General features: G+C 43.5%; 1 protein-coding gene across 1 annotated transcript in view; it reads left to right on the top strand.

The window, feature by feature from the left end:
• The window catches only part of ADGRL4 (adhesion G protein-coupled receptor L4), a 166,474-nt gene that overhangs the window by 68,349 nt on the left and 78,520 nt on the right, over nt 1-19,605 (top strand). The window contains exons 3-5 of the mRNA XM_073544869.1: nt 9,158-9,310; nt 16,690-16,836; nt 17,993-18,063. Of these exons, the coding sequence (XP_073400970.1) occupies nt 9,158-9,310; nt 16,690-16,836; nt 17,993-18,063 (371 nt within the window). The remainder of the gene's footprint in view (nt 1-9,157; nt 9,311-16,689; nt 16,837-17,992; nt 18,064-19,605) is intronic.

Genomic DNA, 19,605 nt, shown 5'->3' with positions numbered 1-19,605 from the left:
CAATCATTGTGCAGGGAGGGGAAGGAGGTGAACTGTGACATTCACTTATTGGGTTCTATGGCAAAGTGTTGTGGGCATGCTCTGTGCAGATGTCATTGTGTAGACGAGTGTAGAAGGTGAGCTGCGACAATCACTTATTCACTCTGATAGTAAAGTCATGGGGCCATGCTCTGCACCCTCTGCAGGAGTCACTGTGCTAGAAGGGGGAATAGGTGAGCTGTGACAATGATTTATTCACTTTGATAGCAGAATATTGTGGGCATACATTGTGCCCTGTGCAGCAGTCATTGTTCAGGTAGTTGGAGCAGGTGAGCTGTGACCATTGGATCACCCCCAGGGCTGTGGGGTATACTCGGTACTAGGCCGGTGTCTTAAAAGGGGATGTGTCGCGGTGGCAGTGACCCGGTCCGTGGCCCTGGGTGTCCATGTAAAATAAGAGGATTGAATAAAGTTTATATATGGATAAGTTTGTGACGCCACCTGTGGTATCTGGTCAGAAGGGGACCAGCGCTGCAGTGCAGATCCTCTGGGACAGATGGTGTGATGCAGCAGAGGTGTAATAGCTCTCCACAGGCAGAGCTGTAGTCCCAGGGCAGTAGTAATAGATGTTGAGGTAGATGGTGTAGTGTTCAGGCACAGAGATGTAGCAGTGCTGAGAAGGTGACGAAGGAAGAAGGCAGAGACACAGCTGAATGCAGTTCCAAAGCTTTACTCACATTTCTGGCAGAGACAGGTGCCCGCTTCAGTGCTATGTCCTCCAGGTGAGGGGCTCAGCCAACTCCCAGGCAGATGGAGCACACCCTTCCAGCACTCCCTTCCGTGTGCCTTTTCTGAACGTCTCCTTACTAGCGCTAATCTGAAATACTTGTAGTTATGAATTACACTCAAGTTCCTCTTTCTTGTTGTTCCTTATAACTCCACTCGTATGACAGGCAGCTGTAGCCTGCTTCGGGGACTCCTTACCATCATGTCCCGGCTCACACACACGTTGCTGCTGTGTTGTCGAGTCTTAGATGGGAATAAAGTGGTCACAACTTCTGTTTCTCCAGTTTCTGCTGTAGGATCATTAGTGTCACACACAGCCTCGGATACCGGCACCCGGCCTTTGGCACATTAAAATTAGGGAAGGGCTCTGCTCTCGCCCTAGTCCCCTGCTCTCTCCTCCTCACGTTCCGTCCTTTACTATCTTTCTTCTGAAGAACTGATCTTTCTCTTTCTCTCGTTCCTTGCCAGCAGCTCCAGCTCACAGGAGGCTGCTGCATGTACTTCCTCACTCTCCTTCCCCCTGTGGGGAACTGACCTAACTTCCTGTCAGCTTTCCCCTCTAGTGTGACCTAAGCTCCACCCACCACCCAGCACCCTTCATGAACCAAGCAGGGGCCATAGAGGGTGCTCTGCTGTTCTAAGGTGTCTGTGCTGGGTGCAGGAGTCTGGTCAGGTGTCCCCATCTTACCTGGGAAGTGGGATACTTCACCTCAGAAGGAGGTGCAGTACCTCTGTGGCGACTGAACCCTCAGGGGCGCCACACCATCACCTCTTCTTTTCTATGGGAGAGTGTTGTGGGTATGCACTGTGTGCTGTGTAGAGGTCTTTGCACACAGAGGGGGAGGAGGTGAGCTGTGACATCACCATTGGACTGGAAACACTATGTGCTCCAAACAAGCACTTTTGTGTCCTGTGTACAAGAGGATTATATTCAGTGGGATTTCTCCTTTAATCTCACAAAAGTGTATAATGCTAATCCCTTTCTTGTGCTCGTATTATTATTTCAGACATTTCGCATCCCTTTATTAGAGCTGATATCATCCACGGAGCCACGTCAATGTGACTTTTGCCAGCATGGTTATAATTAGTGTGATATTCGCTCCTGATACTTTGTTTGTCTTCCAATTACACTTAATTAAAGTGGAGATCGAATCTTATAAAAACAAAAAAAAAAGTTATCATTAACATAACAAATAGATGAGTTTAATAAGAGTCCTGGGCATTGAGCAGCCAGCAGACGCACAGAGACGTCACATAGGTGGTATATATGACGGCAGCCATGTATACAGGGGGGAAATGTGGCAACGCATCAACAGGAAAGTCCTAATTACCCATTTTGCCTTTTTATTTTTTTTGGGAGGATGAGGCAAGATTTTTTTTTGTAGTTTAGTATAAGTACCTGTGTGTGTGAATATATATATAAAAAAAACCACAAGACTCAGCCAGATATATATCATTGGGGCACCAAAAATCAGGACAGTCATGACAAGTTCTTGACTGTTGGCAACTGTGTAAGTCAGTAATGAATAGACCGCCTTTATAGTGTGGCGGATCCACTCACTCGGCTGCTGAAAGACATAATCACAGGAACACTTACCATTTAAGTTTTCAACTGGTTTATTAAAATGTACTTAATAAACCAGTGCAAAGTTAAGTAAATATACATGGCCCTTCTGGCATAACGGGAAAAACAAAATAGCATACAGTACAGTCTGTGTAGCAGTGGGGATCCACTCACTCAGGGAAAAAAACACACGGTTCAGTTCTCTTTAACACAAGCACAACTCTGGAGCTCTCATCTCCAGACACCCTGAACTCTGAATGAGTCCAAAGGCTCCATATTTACTTTCTGGACCACTCCCTGGGGTGGAGATAAGGTGAACAGCCTCCCACCCAGCCTTGAGCTGTTCACACAAAAACAGTCCTTAATATGGCTGATTAACCCTCTCAGCACTTAGTGTGCTGGAGCATTTTTTCCAGGTTCATATCACTGAGGCTAACACTCTGAGTGTCACATACCTCCTCTCCAGTATTTTACCAGTGACCTTCTCACAATAGATCTAGGATATACTAAAGACCACTCCTTGGTTGTGGCGTTGACTCAGGGGCACCACACATTACAAGATGGCCAACATTTCAGTCCTCCTGGACCTTACTCGGGGCATGTGAGAGGTGTGGGGTGGACTATGAGATCACCCCCTCCACTGAGCATTCATCACACTCCTATCCAGCCTTGAACAAGGTCCAGGGGGACTGAAATATTGGGGATCTTGTACAGCGTGTTACCCTTAGACATGGCATGCTAACTAGAGAGGAGCAAATCTTGTGATATACAAATTTGTAAATTTTTTCTGAATTTTTCCAAAATATTAGCAAGTGCTGGAAACCATCTGATTGCCCTTAAAATATGTATGTAACACTCTGAGGTCCCTTAGGACTGTAAACCAAACACCTACAACCTCTTAGCAATGTCACTGCCATTGTGTCACACACTCTAATGATTATTTGTTGACATGGCTTTCTTTCTTTATCTCTATGGCTGATCTGTGCGCTGTGACGTCCTCTCACTATCCAGATTCACAATAAAATGTCTGCTGCATTCCGTGCCTTGGCTTTTATACAGCCTATGATACTCCCTCCAGATTGCTTATCATGTGATGTGATGCAGTGCATTATGGGGAGGCCTGCCTGGTCAGGCCCTTGTGAGTCTTCTCTGACTGATGCAATCTTCTGCATTGTATAAAATGACCTCACACATTTATGGCGATTCACGGCAAGCGAATCCCAAATTGTTTGAATTTTCCAGATTCAAAAAAACTCATTTCTAATGCAATAATAATATCAGTAATATTTTCGTCACTACTACTAAGGCGTGCAGCGGTCTTTAATATGTTATAGTTACGATATCAATCTACTTTTTTCGTGAAATCACATGCACGCTCAGCCAATTTGTGTGTACATGGTGCATCAGAATTGGTTGTTGTAGGTCAAACAAGCATTTGTCTGAATGCTATTTATAACCAGCTTCACCTATCTACGCTTCATGGTGCAATTTCACACCTGTCGCGGTCCCTTGACCCAAAATCAACATCTTTTGCAGTCCCAAATGTAGTTTTCCTTTGCAAAATAAAATGGTGATTTTAATTTTTTCTGTTTTTTATATTTTTTTATCTGTATTTATTTACCTAATCTTGTATTTCACCGATCCCCTGTTTTGCATCAGTCCATTCCCTTGAATTAATATTGGATTTCTATCTGACAGTCACAAGGCGCCGTCTGTTTCCTGCGCCGCGGCACGGTGCTTTTTAATTTATGGTTCCGTTGTTTTAATCATTGTTCCTTTAGATTCCACAACACCATAATATGAATATTATAATTCGTCTATGACTGTAGAGAAATGTATATTACAGTCGCAGAAGTCATAAAATTCTGTTTTGTGTCAAGAATGAATTTACGGATATTCCCCTTCCACACAAGTTCGGAGAAATTTGCGGGCATATGGTGACAGCGCGAGTACAGCGCGAGTGACATATGGTCATTGTTATTTAGTTTTATTGCATTAAAATAATATAATTTAAAAGTTATTGGTGCATATGAGCGAAACATATGTGCCGCAATTAGCGACACTGCTCATTAAAGTACTTTTTATGTGCTTGTCGTGACTTTTTGTGTCTGCAGAGATCTTCACTTCCCGCAAGTTGTGTTTTGCCGCTATTGAAATTGATTAACATTTTAATCAGAAAGGGGATTATAACAGATTTTTTTTTTTTCAGGTGGAGAAAAGTGATGCACAGTGTTGGCGTCGTGCTTGCTTATTTAATTTCTGTTTTGGCGGGTGTCCTTGCAAAGACTCGTGTCAACTATTCATTCAGAAGTGTAGCCATTGTGGGCCTCGGGAAGGAAAGGGGATGTTATGGCACCACCACAACACTTCGCCATTAGCAAGATTGGGTTAACTTGCAAATTAAGCCTTTGCCCAGATGTAGGAAAATGTAGCTGAAACTCCAGGCAAGCAGTTGTATTTTTAGCTATATTTTATCCGCAAGCCGTCATCATAACTGGGTCAATGATGAAGACTATGACAGCCATGACAAGGGCCAACATCACAACCAAGAAAACCACAGCTGCCATCACAACTGGGGCCACCATAATAATCAGGAAGAACCTAGGCACCATGACAACCAGGGCTAACATCACAACCAAGAAAACCACAGCTGCCATCACAACTGGGGCCACCATAATAATCAGGAAGACCATAGCTACCATGACAACCAGGGGCAACATCACAACCAAGAAAACCATGGCAGCCATCACAACTGAGGCCTCTATAATAATCAGGATGACCATAGGCACCATGGTAACCAGGGCTAACATCACAACCAAGATAACCATGGCAGCCATCACAACTGAGGCCTCCATAATAATCAGGAAGACCATAGGCACCATGACAACCAGGGACAACATCACAACCAAGAAAACCATGGCAGCCATCACAACTGAGGCCTCCATAATAATCAGGATGACCATAGGCACCATGGTAACCAGGGCTAACATCACAACCAAGAAAACCATGGCAGCCATCACAACTGGGGCCACCTTAATAATCAGGAAGACCATAGGCACCATGACAACCAGGGACAACATCACAACCAAGAAAACCATGGCAGCCATAACAACTGAGGGCTCCATAAGAATCAGGATGACCATAGGCACCATGGTAACCAAGGGTAGCATCACAACTGGGGCCACCTTAAAAATCAGGAAGACCTAAGGCACCATGACAACCAGGGACAACATCACAACCAAGAAAACCATGGCAGGCATCACAAATGAGGCCTCCATAATAATCAGGATGACCATAGGCACCATGGTAACCAGGGCTAACATCACAACCAAGAAAACCATGGCAGCCATCACAACTGGGGCCACCTTAATAATCAGGAAGACCATAGGCACCATGACAACCAGGGACAACATCACAACCTAGAAAACCATGGCAGCCATCACAACTGAGGGCTCCATAATAATCAGGATGACCATAGGCACCATGGTAACCAGGGCTAACATCACAACCAAGATAACCATGGCAGCCATCACAACTGAGGCCTCCATAATAATCAGGAAGACCATAGGCACCATGACAACCAGGGACAACATCACAACCAAGAAAACCATGGCAGCCATCACAACTGAGGCCTCCATAATAATCAGGATGACCATAGGCACCATGGTAACCAGGGCTAACATCACAACCAAGAAAACCATGGCAGCCATCACAACTGGGGCCACCTTAATAATCAGGAAGACCATAGGCACCATGACAACCAGGGACAACATCACAACCAAGAAAACCATGGCAGCCATAACAACTGAGGGCTCCATAAGAATCAGGATGACCATAGGCACCATGGTAACCAAGGGTAGCATCACAACTGGGGCCACCTTAAAAATCAGGAAGACCAAAGGCACCATGACAACCAGGGACAACATCACAACCAAGAAAACCATGGCAGGCATCACAAATGAGGCCTCCATAATAATCAGGATGACCATAGGCACCATGGTAACCAGGGCTAACATCACAACCAAGAAAACCATGGCAGCCATCACAACTGGGGCCACCTTAATAATCAGGAAGACCATAGGCACCATGACAACCAGGGACAACATCACAACCTAGAAAACCATGGCAGCCATCACAACTGAGGGCTCCATAATAATCAGGATGACCATAGGCACCATGGTAACCAAGGGTAGCATCACAATCAAGAAAACCACAGCTGCCATCACAACTGGGGCCACCATAATAATCAGGCAGACCAAAACCACCTTGGCAACCTGGACAAACATCACAACCATGAAAACCACAGCTGCAACCATAAGTGTGGTCACCATAATAGTCAGGAAGACCATAGCCACCATGACAACCATAGCTGCTATCACATTTGGGAGAACTAGAGTCACAGCACAACAAGGACAGCAATTACCAGCATGACAGCCAAGACAGTCAAGCATCCATCAGAACCATAATGATCAGTCCCGCTATAAACAACTAGGAACACAAAGACCACCGTAAGAACCAGGATAACCAGGGCTGTCAGAACAATCAAGATGACTGGGGTCACCATCACAACCCGGACAACTAGGGTCACAAGGAAAATAAGAGCTAAAATAACATCTAGGACAGCAAGAGTCATCACCATCACAACTGTATAACTAGAACATTCACCACAGTCAAGGCTGCCATCACAACTGGGATCACCATAATAATCAGGAAGACCAGAGCCACCGTGACAACCATGGCTGCCATGAGAGCCAGGACTGCCATGACAACTAGGATAACTAGGGTCACATCACACTCAAGAAAACCAAGGCTACCATCACAACTGCGGCCATCATAACAATCAGGAAGATGAAAGCCATCATGACAACCAGAGCTGCTGACATGACAACTAGGGTCACATCACAGCAAGGACAGCAAAGGCCACCTTGACAGCCAGGAGAGCCAGTGCATCTATCAGAATGAGAATGACCAGGCCCACCATAAACAACTAGGAACAAAAGGGCCATCATAACCAGGGCTGCCAGAACAATCAAGATGAATGGGGCCACGGTCCACCTTCACCACCTGGACAACTAGGGTCATCAGGAAAATGAAATCCAAAATCACAACTTAAAAAAAACAGAGCCACCATCACAACTAGGACGACTAGAACCTTCACCAAAACCAAGGTGACCAGAGAAACCAGGTTCACCATGTCAACAAGGTCCATCAAGTGCTACAATCATTATCATGATGACCAGGGCCATCAGAGCCTTCATCCAAACAAGAACAGTAAGAAATGCCATTACAACCAGGATGATCAGGGCTGCCATCTGACATTTTAGGGTCACTTAAATTTTTTGAGGAAATTTTGTAACGAATTTCAATCGCCAAAATTGTCAACCAGGATGGCCGGGGCCACCAGAGTTTTCATCACGTTCAGCTCCACAAGGGCACAAGGGCTGCCATCACATCCAAGACAACCAGGGCTCCCAGTACGATCCGCATCGCCAGGGCCACCATCATAACTAGAGACTCCGAGACAACCAAGGTCGCTATCACATGACAATAGGGCTATCATCACGACCAGAAGAACCTAGGTTGTCCACTAATATTTCAGGGCTCCATATAATTTTTTATGGGAAAATTTTGTAACATATTTCAGTCTCCAGAATTATCAAGGATTTTGTGTGAAATGAAAATAATGTGTGATATAATGCACACCTTCATGTGGAGAAATCCCTACTGCATGCTGTATCAAACACTGGGGGTTATTTGTGTCTCAAGTGAATTTGTAAGATTTTTTCTACAGAACAGTAAATCTTTTGAAATTAGAATTTGCTAGCTTCGGTGAATTTTTCCCAAATATTTGATTTGCGACAAATGGACTCACCACAAATTGCAAGTATTCAAATTGCCCTGAAAAGCAGTATAACACTCGAAGGTCTCCGAGAACTTCATCCAATCCCTCTTCAAGCTCCTTAATGCAATGTAAATTGTTATGTAAAGGGAATCTATCCCCAGGTTTTTGCTATATATTCTTATAGCAACATGATGTAGGGGCAGAGACCCTGATTCCAGCGATATGTCACTTATTGGGCTGTTTGCTTTAGTTTCAATAAAATCACTGTTTTATCAGCAGGAGATTATCACTGTATGACTAGTTGTCTCGTGCTGTGTGGTCCTCCTGCTCTGCATAACTCCCCCTCCACCACTGATTGGCAGGTTTCTGCTTATTTATAATGTACCCAGGAAACTGTCAATCAATGATGCTGGAGAGGTTAGACGGAGCTCAGAATTCAGTGAAATGTGCCGCAGAGAAAAAAATGAATTTTATCAAAATTGCAGCAAGCCGCCCAATAAGTGATATAAAAAATGCCAACTCCAAAGCTTCTCTGTATGGCCGCTGCACCCTGCAGCTGATGCAGAGGTTATCACGACTCTCAATGCACCATGTGATAATGGCAGCTTTCTGCGAATGTTAAAAAGCATAACCGTAAGAAGAAAAAGCAGCCGCGATGAACAGGGCTTCATTTTACTAAGATCAAATAGAGCAAATACCAACAGTGAGGAACTTCTGTCCCATCCTTAAGTAGTTGGCTCGCATGTCATTGAACATTTACATCAGCCCTCACTTGACTATAATTACTGTCCTTCGATCTAGACATCAGGATATTCCAGCACTTATAGTGCTGGCAGAATGCGGACAGAACATGAGTGGATGACAAGTATGCCGCAAAAGAACAAAAAATACTTCATTTTTACTTTAAAATTGAGCTCAAAATAAAAAAAAGAATAAAGTTTACACAGGTATATTTGTGAAAAATATTGTATTTTTTTTTTTTCCAGATGATAACGAATGTCAAAATGCCACCTACATCTGCGGAGATCATGCGAACTGCACCAACACCAAGGGCAGCTACTTCTGCATGTGTGCGCCGGGCTACGCTTCCAGCAGCGGCGCGGAGAGATTTATGACCAATGATGGAACGTTCTGCCGGGGTAAGCGGCCATCCATATTTCATAAGTCTCCTGCACATTTGTCCTTTCTGATCCATATTTCAGCTGATCAATTATTAATCTTAATTAATACGTTTATTAATATTATCCAATCCAATTTTATGGTCGGAGCCTGGAACAAATGAGCAGAGGGGGAGCGATGTATCACTACGAGGCCGCTCCGGATACAGCGACATTCCGAGCGGCTTCTTTATGGCGCTTTCATGCATCGGCTGCGTTTTTGCATCAATGTTGCAGCGGGTTTACACATGAAAGGCGTTAGAAAGCGACACCATTGTATACGGCGAGCGCCTTTAATATTTCACCATTGAGGCCTTTGATGTGAGACTTTCCAGCACATCTGGAGGACAGATGGTATTCTTATTACATGATATGTTAGATTTTGCTAATGCATTAAGATCTGCTCCTCCGAGTGTTGGCGCCGCAATTCAATATTAACAGTTTTCACATCAAGAGAAAAAAAAAAGTCCAAACTTCATATTTTATAAAAGCAAGAACTTCATAAATAATTGACTGGTAATAGAAGCTTTCTGCCTCCCAAATCCCCCCGCAGTCACATCATTGTTATCTGATTGATACCTTTTATTTTATTTTTTGCTGTCATGTAACAGAAGCAACCGAGGACACTGATGTAGCAGAGCTGAATGTGTCGCCTGGCACAGCTCACCATAAATACTCACGTGTATTAAAGGGACCCTGACAGCTTCCCCAGGAGGGAATCCAGGAATCAATAAGACAAAAGGACTTGTCAGCAGGGGTATTCACATTGCTATAAATGGGGGTCCATTTATAGCAATGTGAATACCCCTGCTGACAAGTCCTTTTGTCTTATTGATTCCTGGATATTGCAATAAAAACTTTTTTAGATCTGTTCTTGCGATATGATAATTAGTGGGTGACCTGTTTTGGGGGGGCTTTGTTTTCCCCACATTAATCATCCCGCGTGATATCAGGAGTAACATGATTTGCAAGTTCTGCATTACCGCCAGCTCCTTGCCAATCTCAGTGCGCGGGAAGCAGCGTGACGCAGAATATCTCCCCCCCACCCTCCCAAACTGCACACATGGGCCTGCAGGTCTCTGACAGTTTTAATTCACATGAAGATGTGGCGCTAAGTGCTCTGGGTGTCATAGAGCACTTCCCAGTGCTGTTTCTCCACGCAGCGCCACTCGCTGTCTGATTTCCTTTCCCGTCATCTGACCTCTCAGACAGAGAAATATTAGTCAAGCTAAAGAGGCTGGTGCTGGGTTGGGAAACAGATTTTGGTGACCGGGCTCAGGAAGTGCTCTTTCACACCCAGAGCACTTAACACTTTATTTACATGTTAACTAAAATGCTAATTTCTTGTAAATGCAGCAACAGATAGAAGATATCAAGGTGTCAATGGATTTCATGCACCTACATGAGATTAAATTTACTGAGAAATTCCCTCTAAATTAGGATTACACAATACGTTTATAGTATTTGGTAGATTCTGATTTGCCACGTCTTAAAGGGCTAGTTCCGATGGCAGACTTCATTGTAGAATCAAAGGGGTTTGGGCGGCCTATTACTCCTGTGGTGGAAACGAAAGCTGTGTGGTGTTGTCACCTGTGACATCGCGATCGGCCATCACGTCTTATATATTTGTGGCATCCCCGGAGGTTGTACAATCTGAAGTCGGGTCCTGCCTGGTTGCTCCATTCGGCTTTGTCCTACATTCATCTCTCAGAGCTCAAACGAGGGTCCAAATCCCCAAAATAAAAAGCAACAGAGGTCAAAGAAGGAGGTAAAAAGAAAAAAAGTTAAATAGTGTGGAAGGGGAAGGGTTAATGACATATAAAACTTTTGACGGAACTCTGTATTTCTTACATCTGGTGGCAGGAAAATCAATGTCAGAACTTTGCGAATCATTTTATTGTTTCTTAATGGGGAAAAGTATTATTTACAGCCAACTCCGCTGATGCGCAATAGTTCACGCCCCTCGCGACCGGGCAGAAAGGAGGCGGCAAAGACGAAACGTTCCGGGATAAAGTAGAATACTGACACGGTAAATAAGGTGAAATGGGATCTGAGGGAATGTATAATACATGACGGGATGGACGGCTGGAGAACGCTGCCACCCAGGTCCCCATGCTGACGCACCACAGATTCCATCTCTCCAAGCCCGGCGTTAATGTGGGGCCGTCCTTCATCCCTCCGACCACAAATATCTTCATTAACGGCTCGGCCGTCTGGTTTCTTCCGAGTTCACAGTGACTTCAGTACCTGGTTGCAGACGGCACTTCATCCACGCAAAGCAAAATCCAATCCATACTTTATTCAGGCGAGGACGGCCCAGTACGGTGCGTTCTTTAAGCCGCCATTCACCGTCCGGCTAAGACCAGGCGAAGAGTGGAAATATCTAACCATCCGGAAAGTCTCCATAGCCCTGGATGTTCTCCAGCACGGAAGAAGGAACTGACAGCTCAGCCTTTAATCATAAAGGATAAAAAAAACTGTGAGAATGTGCACATATTACAGGAAAAAAAACCGTAATCATGGCTGGAAGTCGCTCATGACAGCAGTGTACAAAGCAGCAGAGCTGAGACTAAACACTGGATTTAAAAAAGCCTTAGATATATAAGTTACATACTTGGTGTAAATGCCGCCGCTCTCCTGAATCCGGAGATGTTTTCCTTTTTTTCCTGCTCCTTTCCATTCCTGAGATATGGCCTGCTCTTCCCTGTATATACATCTAGTGTTGTTAGCCAAATGGGTGTGGTCCTCAACTCTTCCCTGCAGTAGTTTTTTTTTTTTTTTAAAGTCTGCACCCACTTAGCTAATAAGACTAAATTTATAATCATGCAATAGTGTTGTTTGCCAAATGGGTGTGGCCCCAAACTCTGACCTGGAGTAGTTTTTATTTTTAAGTCTACGCCCAGTTGGCTAACAAGACAATAGTTATAAGCAAGGAAAAAAGGTCGGTATCTCAGGAACGGAGCGGAGCAGGAGCAAATGAAAAAGGGCGGCGGATTCAGGAGAACAGCGGCGTTTACACCGGGTAAGATATATTCCATATTTGTGGCGAGTGACGGGTCCTCATTAATCAAAGTTCTGAAACAGATTCAGCTCTGTGTTGCCTGAATTGTAAGTTATTTTCATTGCGGCCCCATAGTATCGCTCCTACCGGAGAAACAGGAGAAAGAAGTGCGACGCAGGCCTTCAGCTCGATGCCCTGAGAAACCTGAAATGATCCAGACTGTTATTTTTGTTCCTCGGCTTTTAATGCAGTTGAGCTGGAAAATATGAATAAATAGTTTGTGTTAATGGGAGTTTTCGGTGCAGAGCTGCAGTCATTGTGCGTCCTAATGACTCACTGTGTAGAGAGCTTCCTGTGAAAGGAAGCCCCCAAATCACTGACATTCCTCCACAGAAGCCTAAAAATATTCCAGGCTTCATTTTACATTGAGTCTTTCCAGTAAATATTAATGAAAGATCATTTTTCCCTGAATATTAGAGCGCCGGTCCCTGTTGTGTGAGCATTTGTCACTGTCAGTCACTGACTGCGGCATTTAAGTGCCCGATCCGAGGGCCCGAGCCCCTTCCACGTGACGCAGGGGCACCATGTGAGGACCCCTGATGCTGCCTTCTTGATCCGAATATGTGTAAATACTTAACTTTAAATTGCTCCATAATTTATTGCATCATACAGTCCTGTATCTTGTGCATCTGATTACATGTAAGATGTAAATAACAATATCTAAACAATAATAAATACAAAAAATTAAGACACCTAAAAGTTCAAGTCACCCCCCCCCCTTATCGAATAAATAAATAAAAAAAATCATATTTGGTATTGCCGCATCTATAAAAGTACGACCTTTCAAAATGTAAAATGTAGATTTATTTAAACGCCAGACAGAAAGCTCACATCACCAAAAAAATAAAATAAAAAGGGATCAGAAAGTTTAATGTGTCCCAAAATGGGTCCAGGGTAAGAACATCAACTCACCTCTCAAAAACCAAGCCCTCATATCAACTCCATCAGCAAAATGAGTAGAGTAACAAAAAATAAAGTGTTTTTACAATAATTAATTTCTTTTAAAGCAGTAAAATACTATTAAAAAACCTAAACAAATTTAGAAAAACGTAAAAAAATACAAAAACATAAAACACTATACAAATTTAGTATTGATGCAAGCAAACTTGGAGAATCAAACAATACAAATATCTCTCCGAGGATCTGTTTATACCAAGGAAGGTGACGGTCACAAGGGGACATTCTCTGCGTCTGGAGGAGAGAAGGTTTCTCCACCAACATAGAAGAGGATTCTTTACAGTTAGGGCAGTGAGAATCTGGAATTCCCTGCCTGAGGAGGTGGTGATGGCGAACTCAGTCAAAGGGTTCAAGAGAGGCCTGGATGTCTTCCTGGAGCGTAACAATATTGTATCTTACAGTTATGAGGTTCTGTAGAAGGACGTAGATCTGGGGATTTATTCTGACGGAATATAGGCTGAGCTGGATGGACACAGGGCTTTTTTCGGCCTTGCTAACTATGTAACTCCCCCATCATCAACATGGAAGAATTCCTCCCACTTAGAATTTTCTTCTTGTTTTCCATTAAATAAGGTAATGCAAATGTTGACTTTCGAAACTGCAAAACTACAAAAAAAAGTTATGAGTGTAGAAAGAAGGGGAGGAAAAAATAAAAGCACAAAACAGATTTGTTGATAAAATGGTTACATCGGGTTTATAAGATTAGTACAAAGTTTTTACTATTATTCACGGGATGTTTTTGCTTGTACAGTTGTCCCTCATTCAAGTGGTTAGGGCCAAGTTGCCACTGCGGCCACAGACCATGGATGAGGGTGGCGGCATAATAATTTACTCATAGCCCCAAAGTTTCTCTCTAAATTCAGATTCCACCATGATATGGCTTCATCTAGTGTCTGTACGTGACCTGCACACTGAAAAATGTTTATGATGGCGTGCTCAATGTTACAGTAGCATTTCTACATTTCCCACACCTACAAACAAGAAAGCCTAAGCGTCTTATAATAGTATCTCTTTCATGAAATTTGATTGAAATCTCCCTTTCATCTCTAAACTCTTGGAGCGCCTGATATACTCACGCCTTACCCGTTACCTCTCCACTCACTCCCTCCTAGACCCTTCACAGTCCGATTTCCGCCCCCTACATTCGACAGAAACTGCACTCATCAAAGTGACCAATGACCTTCTGACAGCAAAACGTAACGGTGACCACTCTCTGCTCATTCTTCTCGACCTTTCTGCAGCTTTCGACACAGTTGACCATCCTCTCCTACTGTCTAGGCTCCAGTCACTAGGCATTAAGGACACCGCTCTCTCCTGGTTCTCTTCCTATCTCTCTGACCGCTCCTTCAGTGTTTTGTTTTCTGGCTCCACTTCATCTCCTCTTCCTCTCACTGTCGGGGTACCTCAGGGCTCAGTCCTTGGCCCCCTTCTCTTTTCTCTCTACACGGCTCCAATTGGACAGACCATCAGCAGATTTGGCTTTCAGTACCATCTTTATGCTGATGACACACAACTATACACATCATCCCCCGACCTCACCTCCGCTGTACTACAGAACGCCACTGACTGTCTGTCTGCAGTCTCCAATATCATGTCTGCTCTCTATCTGAAACTCAACCTCTCCAAAACTGAACTTCTTCTGCTCCCACCATCTACTAACCTCCCTAAATCTGACATTTCCTTCTCCGTGGTTGGCACCATAATAACACCCCGAGAGCAGGTGCGCTGTCTGGGTGTTATGTTCGACTCCGATCTCTCCTTCACCTCCCATATACAATCTCTTGCCCGCTCGTGCCGCTTACACCTAAAGAACATCTCTAGAATCCGCCCTTTTCTCACCATGGAAACAACAAAAACCCTCACTGTCGCCCTGATCCACTCCTGCCTGGACTACTGTAACGCTCTATTAATTGGCCTCCCCCTCACTCGACTCTCCCCTCTCCAGTCCATCCTTAATGCAGCAGCCAGGATCGTCCATCTGGCTAATCGTTACTCGGACGCGTCCGCTCTTCGCCAGTCGTTACACTGGCTGCCCATTCATTACAGGATACAATTCAAAGTACTTGTTCTCACCCACAAAGCTCTCCACAGTGCGGCACCCCCCTTCATCTCCTCCCTCATTTCTGTCTATCGGCCTAACCGACCGCTGCGCTCTGCAAATGACTTTCGACTAACCTCTGCCCTAATCCGTACCACCCACTCCCGACTCCAAGACTTCTCCCGTGCTGCACCAATCCTCTGGAATGCTCTACCCCAAGATATTAGGACCATCCACAATTTGCATAGTTTTAGGCGCTCGCTCAAAACACATTTGTTCAGAGCGGTCTATCACATTCAGTAATCAAAGTCATTTTATGCTTGTGTGTGTAGCCCATTCACTATCTCCATCTATCCCCCACCCCCTGAAGATGGCTGGACCATCATTGTAAATACATCATTGTAAATACAAACCTGTGCTTTGTATCGCCCCCACCTCACTGTAGATTGTAAGCTCCCACGAGCAGGGTCGTCTTATTTCGCTTTAATTATTGTATTGTTAACGTTGTTACTTATGACTGTTGTGTTTGAAACTGTTCAACTGTAAAGCGCTGCGGAATATGTTGGCGCTATATAAATAAAGATTATTATTATTATTGAAATGCTTTGGGAGAGGAAAGGTCCAAGGTCTAAGCTTAAAGCCGGTCCCTCGCATGCAGTGTTGACCGTGCCCGCATCCTCCACCATCTGCGGTGTTCAGTGTGAAATGTCTGGTGTTGAGGGCTCTTCACATTTTCTACTTGTACATTCCGATCCACTTTTTCTCCTCCAGACATATTCTCATGATGTATCCTGGCAGCTTTAATAAACCTCGACCATTTTTCTCTCATTATTAAACCCAATCTATCTCCATATTTTACGCGAGTGTCTATTTGTTTGCGATTTATCATCCGGCTCAGTCTAACAATTACGCCCCAATAACCGCATGTGACAACTCATAAGAAAAACTTCCTACTTAGCCTAAGTTATGGATTTTCCTATTCTAATTACAAACATGAGTAAGTAGAAGCATCTTTTCAGGTAATTTATGAGGGAAGTATATTGGTGTCAGCAGCTGAATTCAGCGATATCTACAAATGTTTCATTCTGCTCCTTATCCTCTTGAAACAGAATATTGTGATACGGAAACATTTAATTGTTTCGTTATTTTCTTTTCTAATCATCTCACCGATGACGTTTCCTTTTTTTATGTTACAAAAATTGCAATTCTGGGTTCTCGCTACCAGGCATTGACTACCAAGGGAGACAGGGGGTCTCACGGTCTGTAAATATGTCATTAAACTCCGATTTGACATGGTATTTGCAGATATAGATGAATGCACTGGAAACAAGTGTGGCGACCACGCTCAGTGTGAAAATGCGGCCGGAGGGTACAACTGCTCATGCCTGAAAGGTTATCACTCGTCCTCAGGAAGTTTGCACTTTAAAGCAAATGATGGGACTTACTGTCAAGGTAAGTGCTGGAAATAATAATCCGTCCTTTAATGTCACATAATTGCTACATCAACTTTACAAAGAGAGGATTTTTCCTCCAGGTAACATTCCGGATAATTACATTTAAAAAGTATAATAGGTAACAAAAAAAGTATTATTATTATTATTATTATTGCACTTTCCGAAATAGTTTTAATTGTGTTTTGTAGGAAAATATTTATATAAGAAAGTAGAGAACGAGAAGTGAGATCTGGCAGAGCCGGACTGTGTTTTGCAGGAAATTATTATGGTACAGGATAAGTTGAGCAAGCATGTCTACTCTTAGTAAAATCTGCAGACTAGCGATAATTACGATCTGGTAACTCTCATACAGTGGAGCCATATGCCCAAAACATGTGAAGAGGCACGCGGGGTTCCTACAATTGCATGTGGAGCCATATGGTGCCGTCGTGCAGCATCACTTTATGGAAATACTGCTTTATAGGATACTTTTTTTTTTTACCTCCCTCTTTATATTATTTGCTCCATTTTTGGTTCAGATTTTCAGGCCATTCTTTTTTTTAGTGGTCTACAAGATTTTGTCTAGTCTTGATTCCTTCCTTCCTTCATCTTTACAGATTTCACACATAGAATCATAGAATCGTAGGGTTGGAAGGGACCTCCTGGGCCATCTGCTCCAACCCCCTGCTCAAAGCAGGATTCGCTAAATCATCCCAGACAGATATCTGTCCTGCCTCTGTTTGAAGACTTCTATTGAAGGAGAACTCACCACTTCTCGTGGCAGCCTGTTCCACTCTTTAATCACTCTAACTGTCAAAAAGTTTTTTCTGATATCTAATCTTTGTCTCCTCCCATTCCATTCTGGATACATTTATCTAAGTGTAGAAATGAAGAGACAAACATGAAAAATGCTTGCAATACCAAAGCTAACCACTGGGTGCGCTGTTACAGATACTTATGCTCACCAGTGATTATATTCATGAGATCTTCAGTACACACTGCTCGATGCGCCACCTGGTGGCAGCACTATTAAGTTGATTTTTTTATATTTACACAAATAACGTACTGTTAATGTATGGGAAACTGGGAAATATGTAATGTGTTTATTAACACTGTGAACGCTACTGTCTTTAAATAAACAGCATTATGGTACTTAGTATTCTTTTTTTTTATAGAAAATGAAAAGATTAAGTGTCATCTGGATGATCAGTGCATCTCTGCTAACATTAACCACACAATTAGCAAGGTACGTAGAGCTGAGGATATTGTCTTGGAGTTTGGCGCTCCTGGCTGTTCTTTTTCTATTTTTTTTCTTTTTTTTAAACTATTTTTATTAATTTAACAATTTTAACAACAAGGAAAATGTACAGACAGTTACAGTATATTTATGACATTAAGCCAAAATCCCACCTTTTCCTCCCCCCCTCCCCTTCCTACAATTGTCATCATTTGAAAGGATTCCTTAAATTGGTGCGTGTCCACTGATGCTTCGTAGCAGGTACCATCTGGTGCTCTCAAATTGCTTCCTTAGACTGTTTCTAGATTCTGTATCCAAGGATGGAACAAAAAAACGACCATCTGGTGAAAAACTTCTCTGTTAATTTTTTTTTGTTGGTCAAGGTTTCCAACCAGTCCAGTTTAAACAGAAAATGATTTTTTGTCGATTTTGACGGAACATTTGAGTGTAACCATTGATGGAATATACTTTTCCTTACTGCTGAGGCCCAAATCACTAACGTGGCCTTGGTGTGCTTTGGCAATATTCTTTGGGTCTCCTCTAGGATATTAAAAAGAGCCCATTGTGGGGTGAGAGGGAACTCAAAACCACTCATTGTTGCAACTCAGAGTGAATATCACGCCACAAAAATCCTTATGTCTGACACGTGGTAAGGTTTTTAATATTAGACAGTGTAGGAGCGCCCCGATCAGAGTCACCTTGTTGACGGTGGGACGGCTTTTATGCTATATTTGATCAAATACAGTATTACTAAGAACTCTGAATTATCTAAATGCACGTTTGCTTTTTATTTATTTAGTTACAGCGGGGTTTTTCTCATTTTGTCTTTTGTAGGTTTTGTATGCTTTATGGGCAATGTGAACATGCGTTTATGTGCTGCATGCATGCCATCTCAAACCAAGCTCAATTTTTGTTTTTTTCTGTAGCATAGACTGTTTCTCAGCACCTGCGGCTATTTCTAGGTGTTTGGATGGGAGTACTACACCTTTTAGTGCCATTTTCCTATATGATGTGAGCCTTTACTTGCTTTCCCCTCTTTGCAGACAATTCACCTGACTTTATGTAGAGTCGCCCTTCTTTTAGCTTCTGGCACCCGATGATATGTACTGCTCACCTGGCTGTCGGGGAGGGGGTAGAGCGCCTACATTTAACCATGTCGACATGTCTGATTATCCGCTGATATAAACATGTCAGCAGCGTACAACAGAGGAGCAAGGAAGCTTGTTTGTCGGAGGACTGGGTCGTTGATCTAGCGGCAGTAATCACCGATATCGGCAGCACATTGTCCCATGTCAATAGGCGGTGTGCTGCCGATAGCAGGATACTGTGTACAGGGGCACAGTGATTATTAGTCATCGTTCGGCCACCACCATCGCTCGTCGGCCATGTGAACAGTCCCGTAAACAGCTAATACATAAGCGCTCATTTAATGGCCTGAACTCGGCAGTGTAAGTGCGCTCTAAATGTTTGTGCTTGGTGCAATACTTTAGCTTTTGGGGCCCCACTGTTATGTTTCCCCAGGGCCACATTTTGTCTGAAGCCAGCCTTGCT

Source organism: Dendrobates tinctorius, unplaced genomic scaffold, assembly GCF_039654945.1.
Source record: "Dendrobates tinctorius isolate UK_male_01 unplaced genomic scaffold, ASM3965494v1 ptg000138l, whole genome shotgun sequence".
Taxonomy (NCBI): domain Eukaryota; kingdom Metazoa; phylum Chordata; class Amphibia; order Anura; family Dendrobatidae; genus Dendrobates; species Dendrobates tinctorius.
The sequence above is the reverse complement of the archived record's forward strand: the minus strand, read 5'-3'. Positions and strand labels throughout refer to the sequence as shown.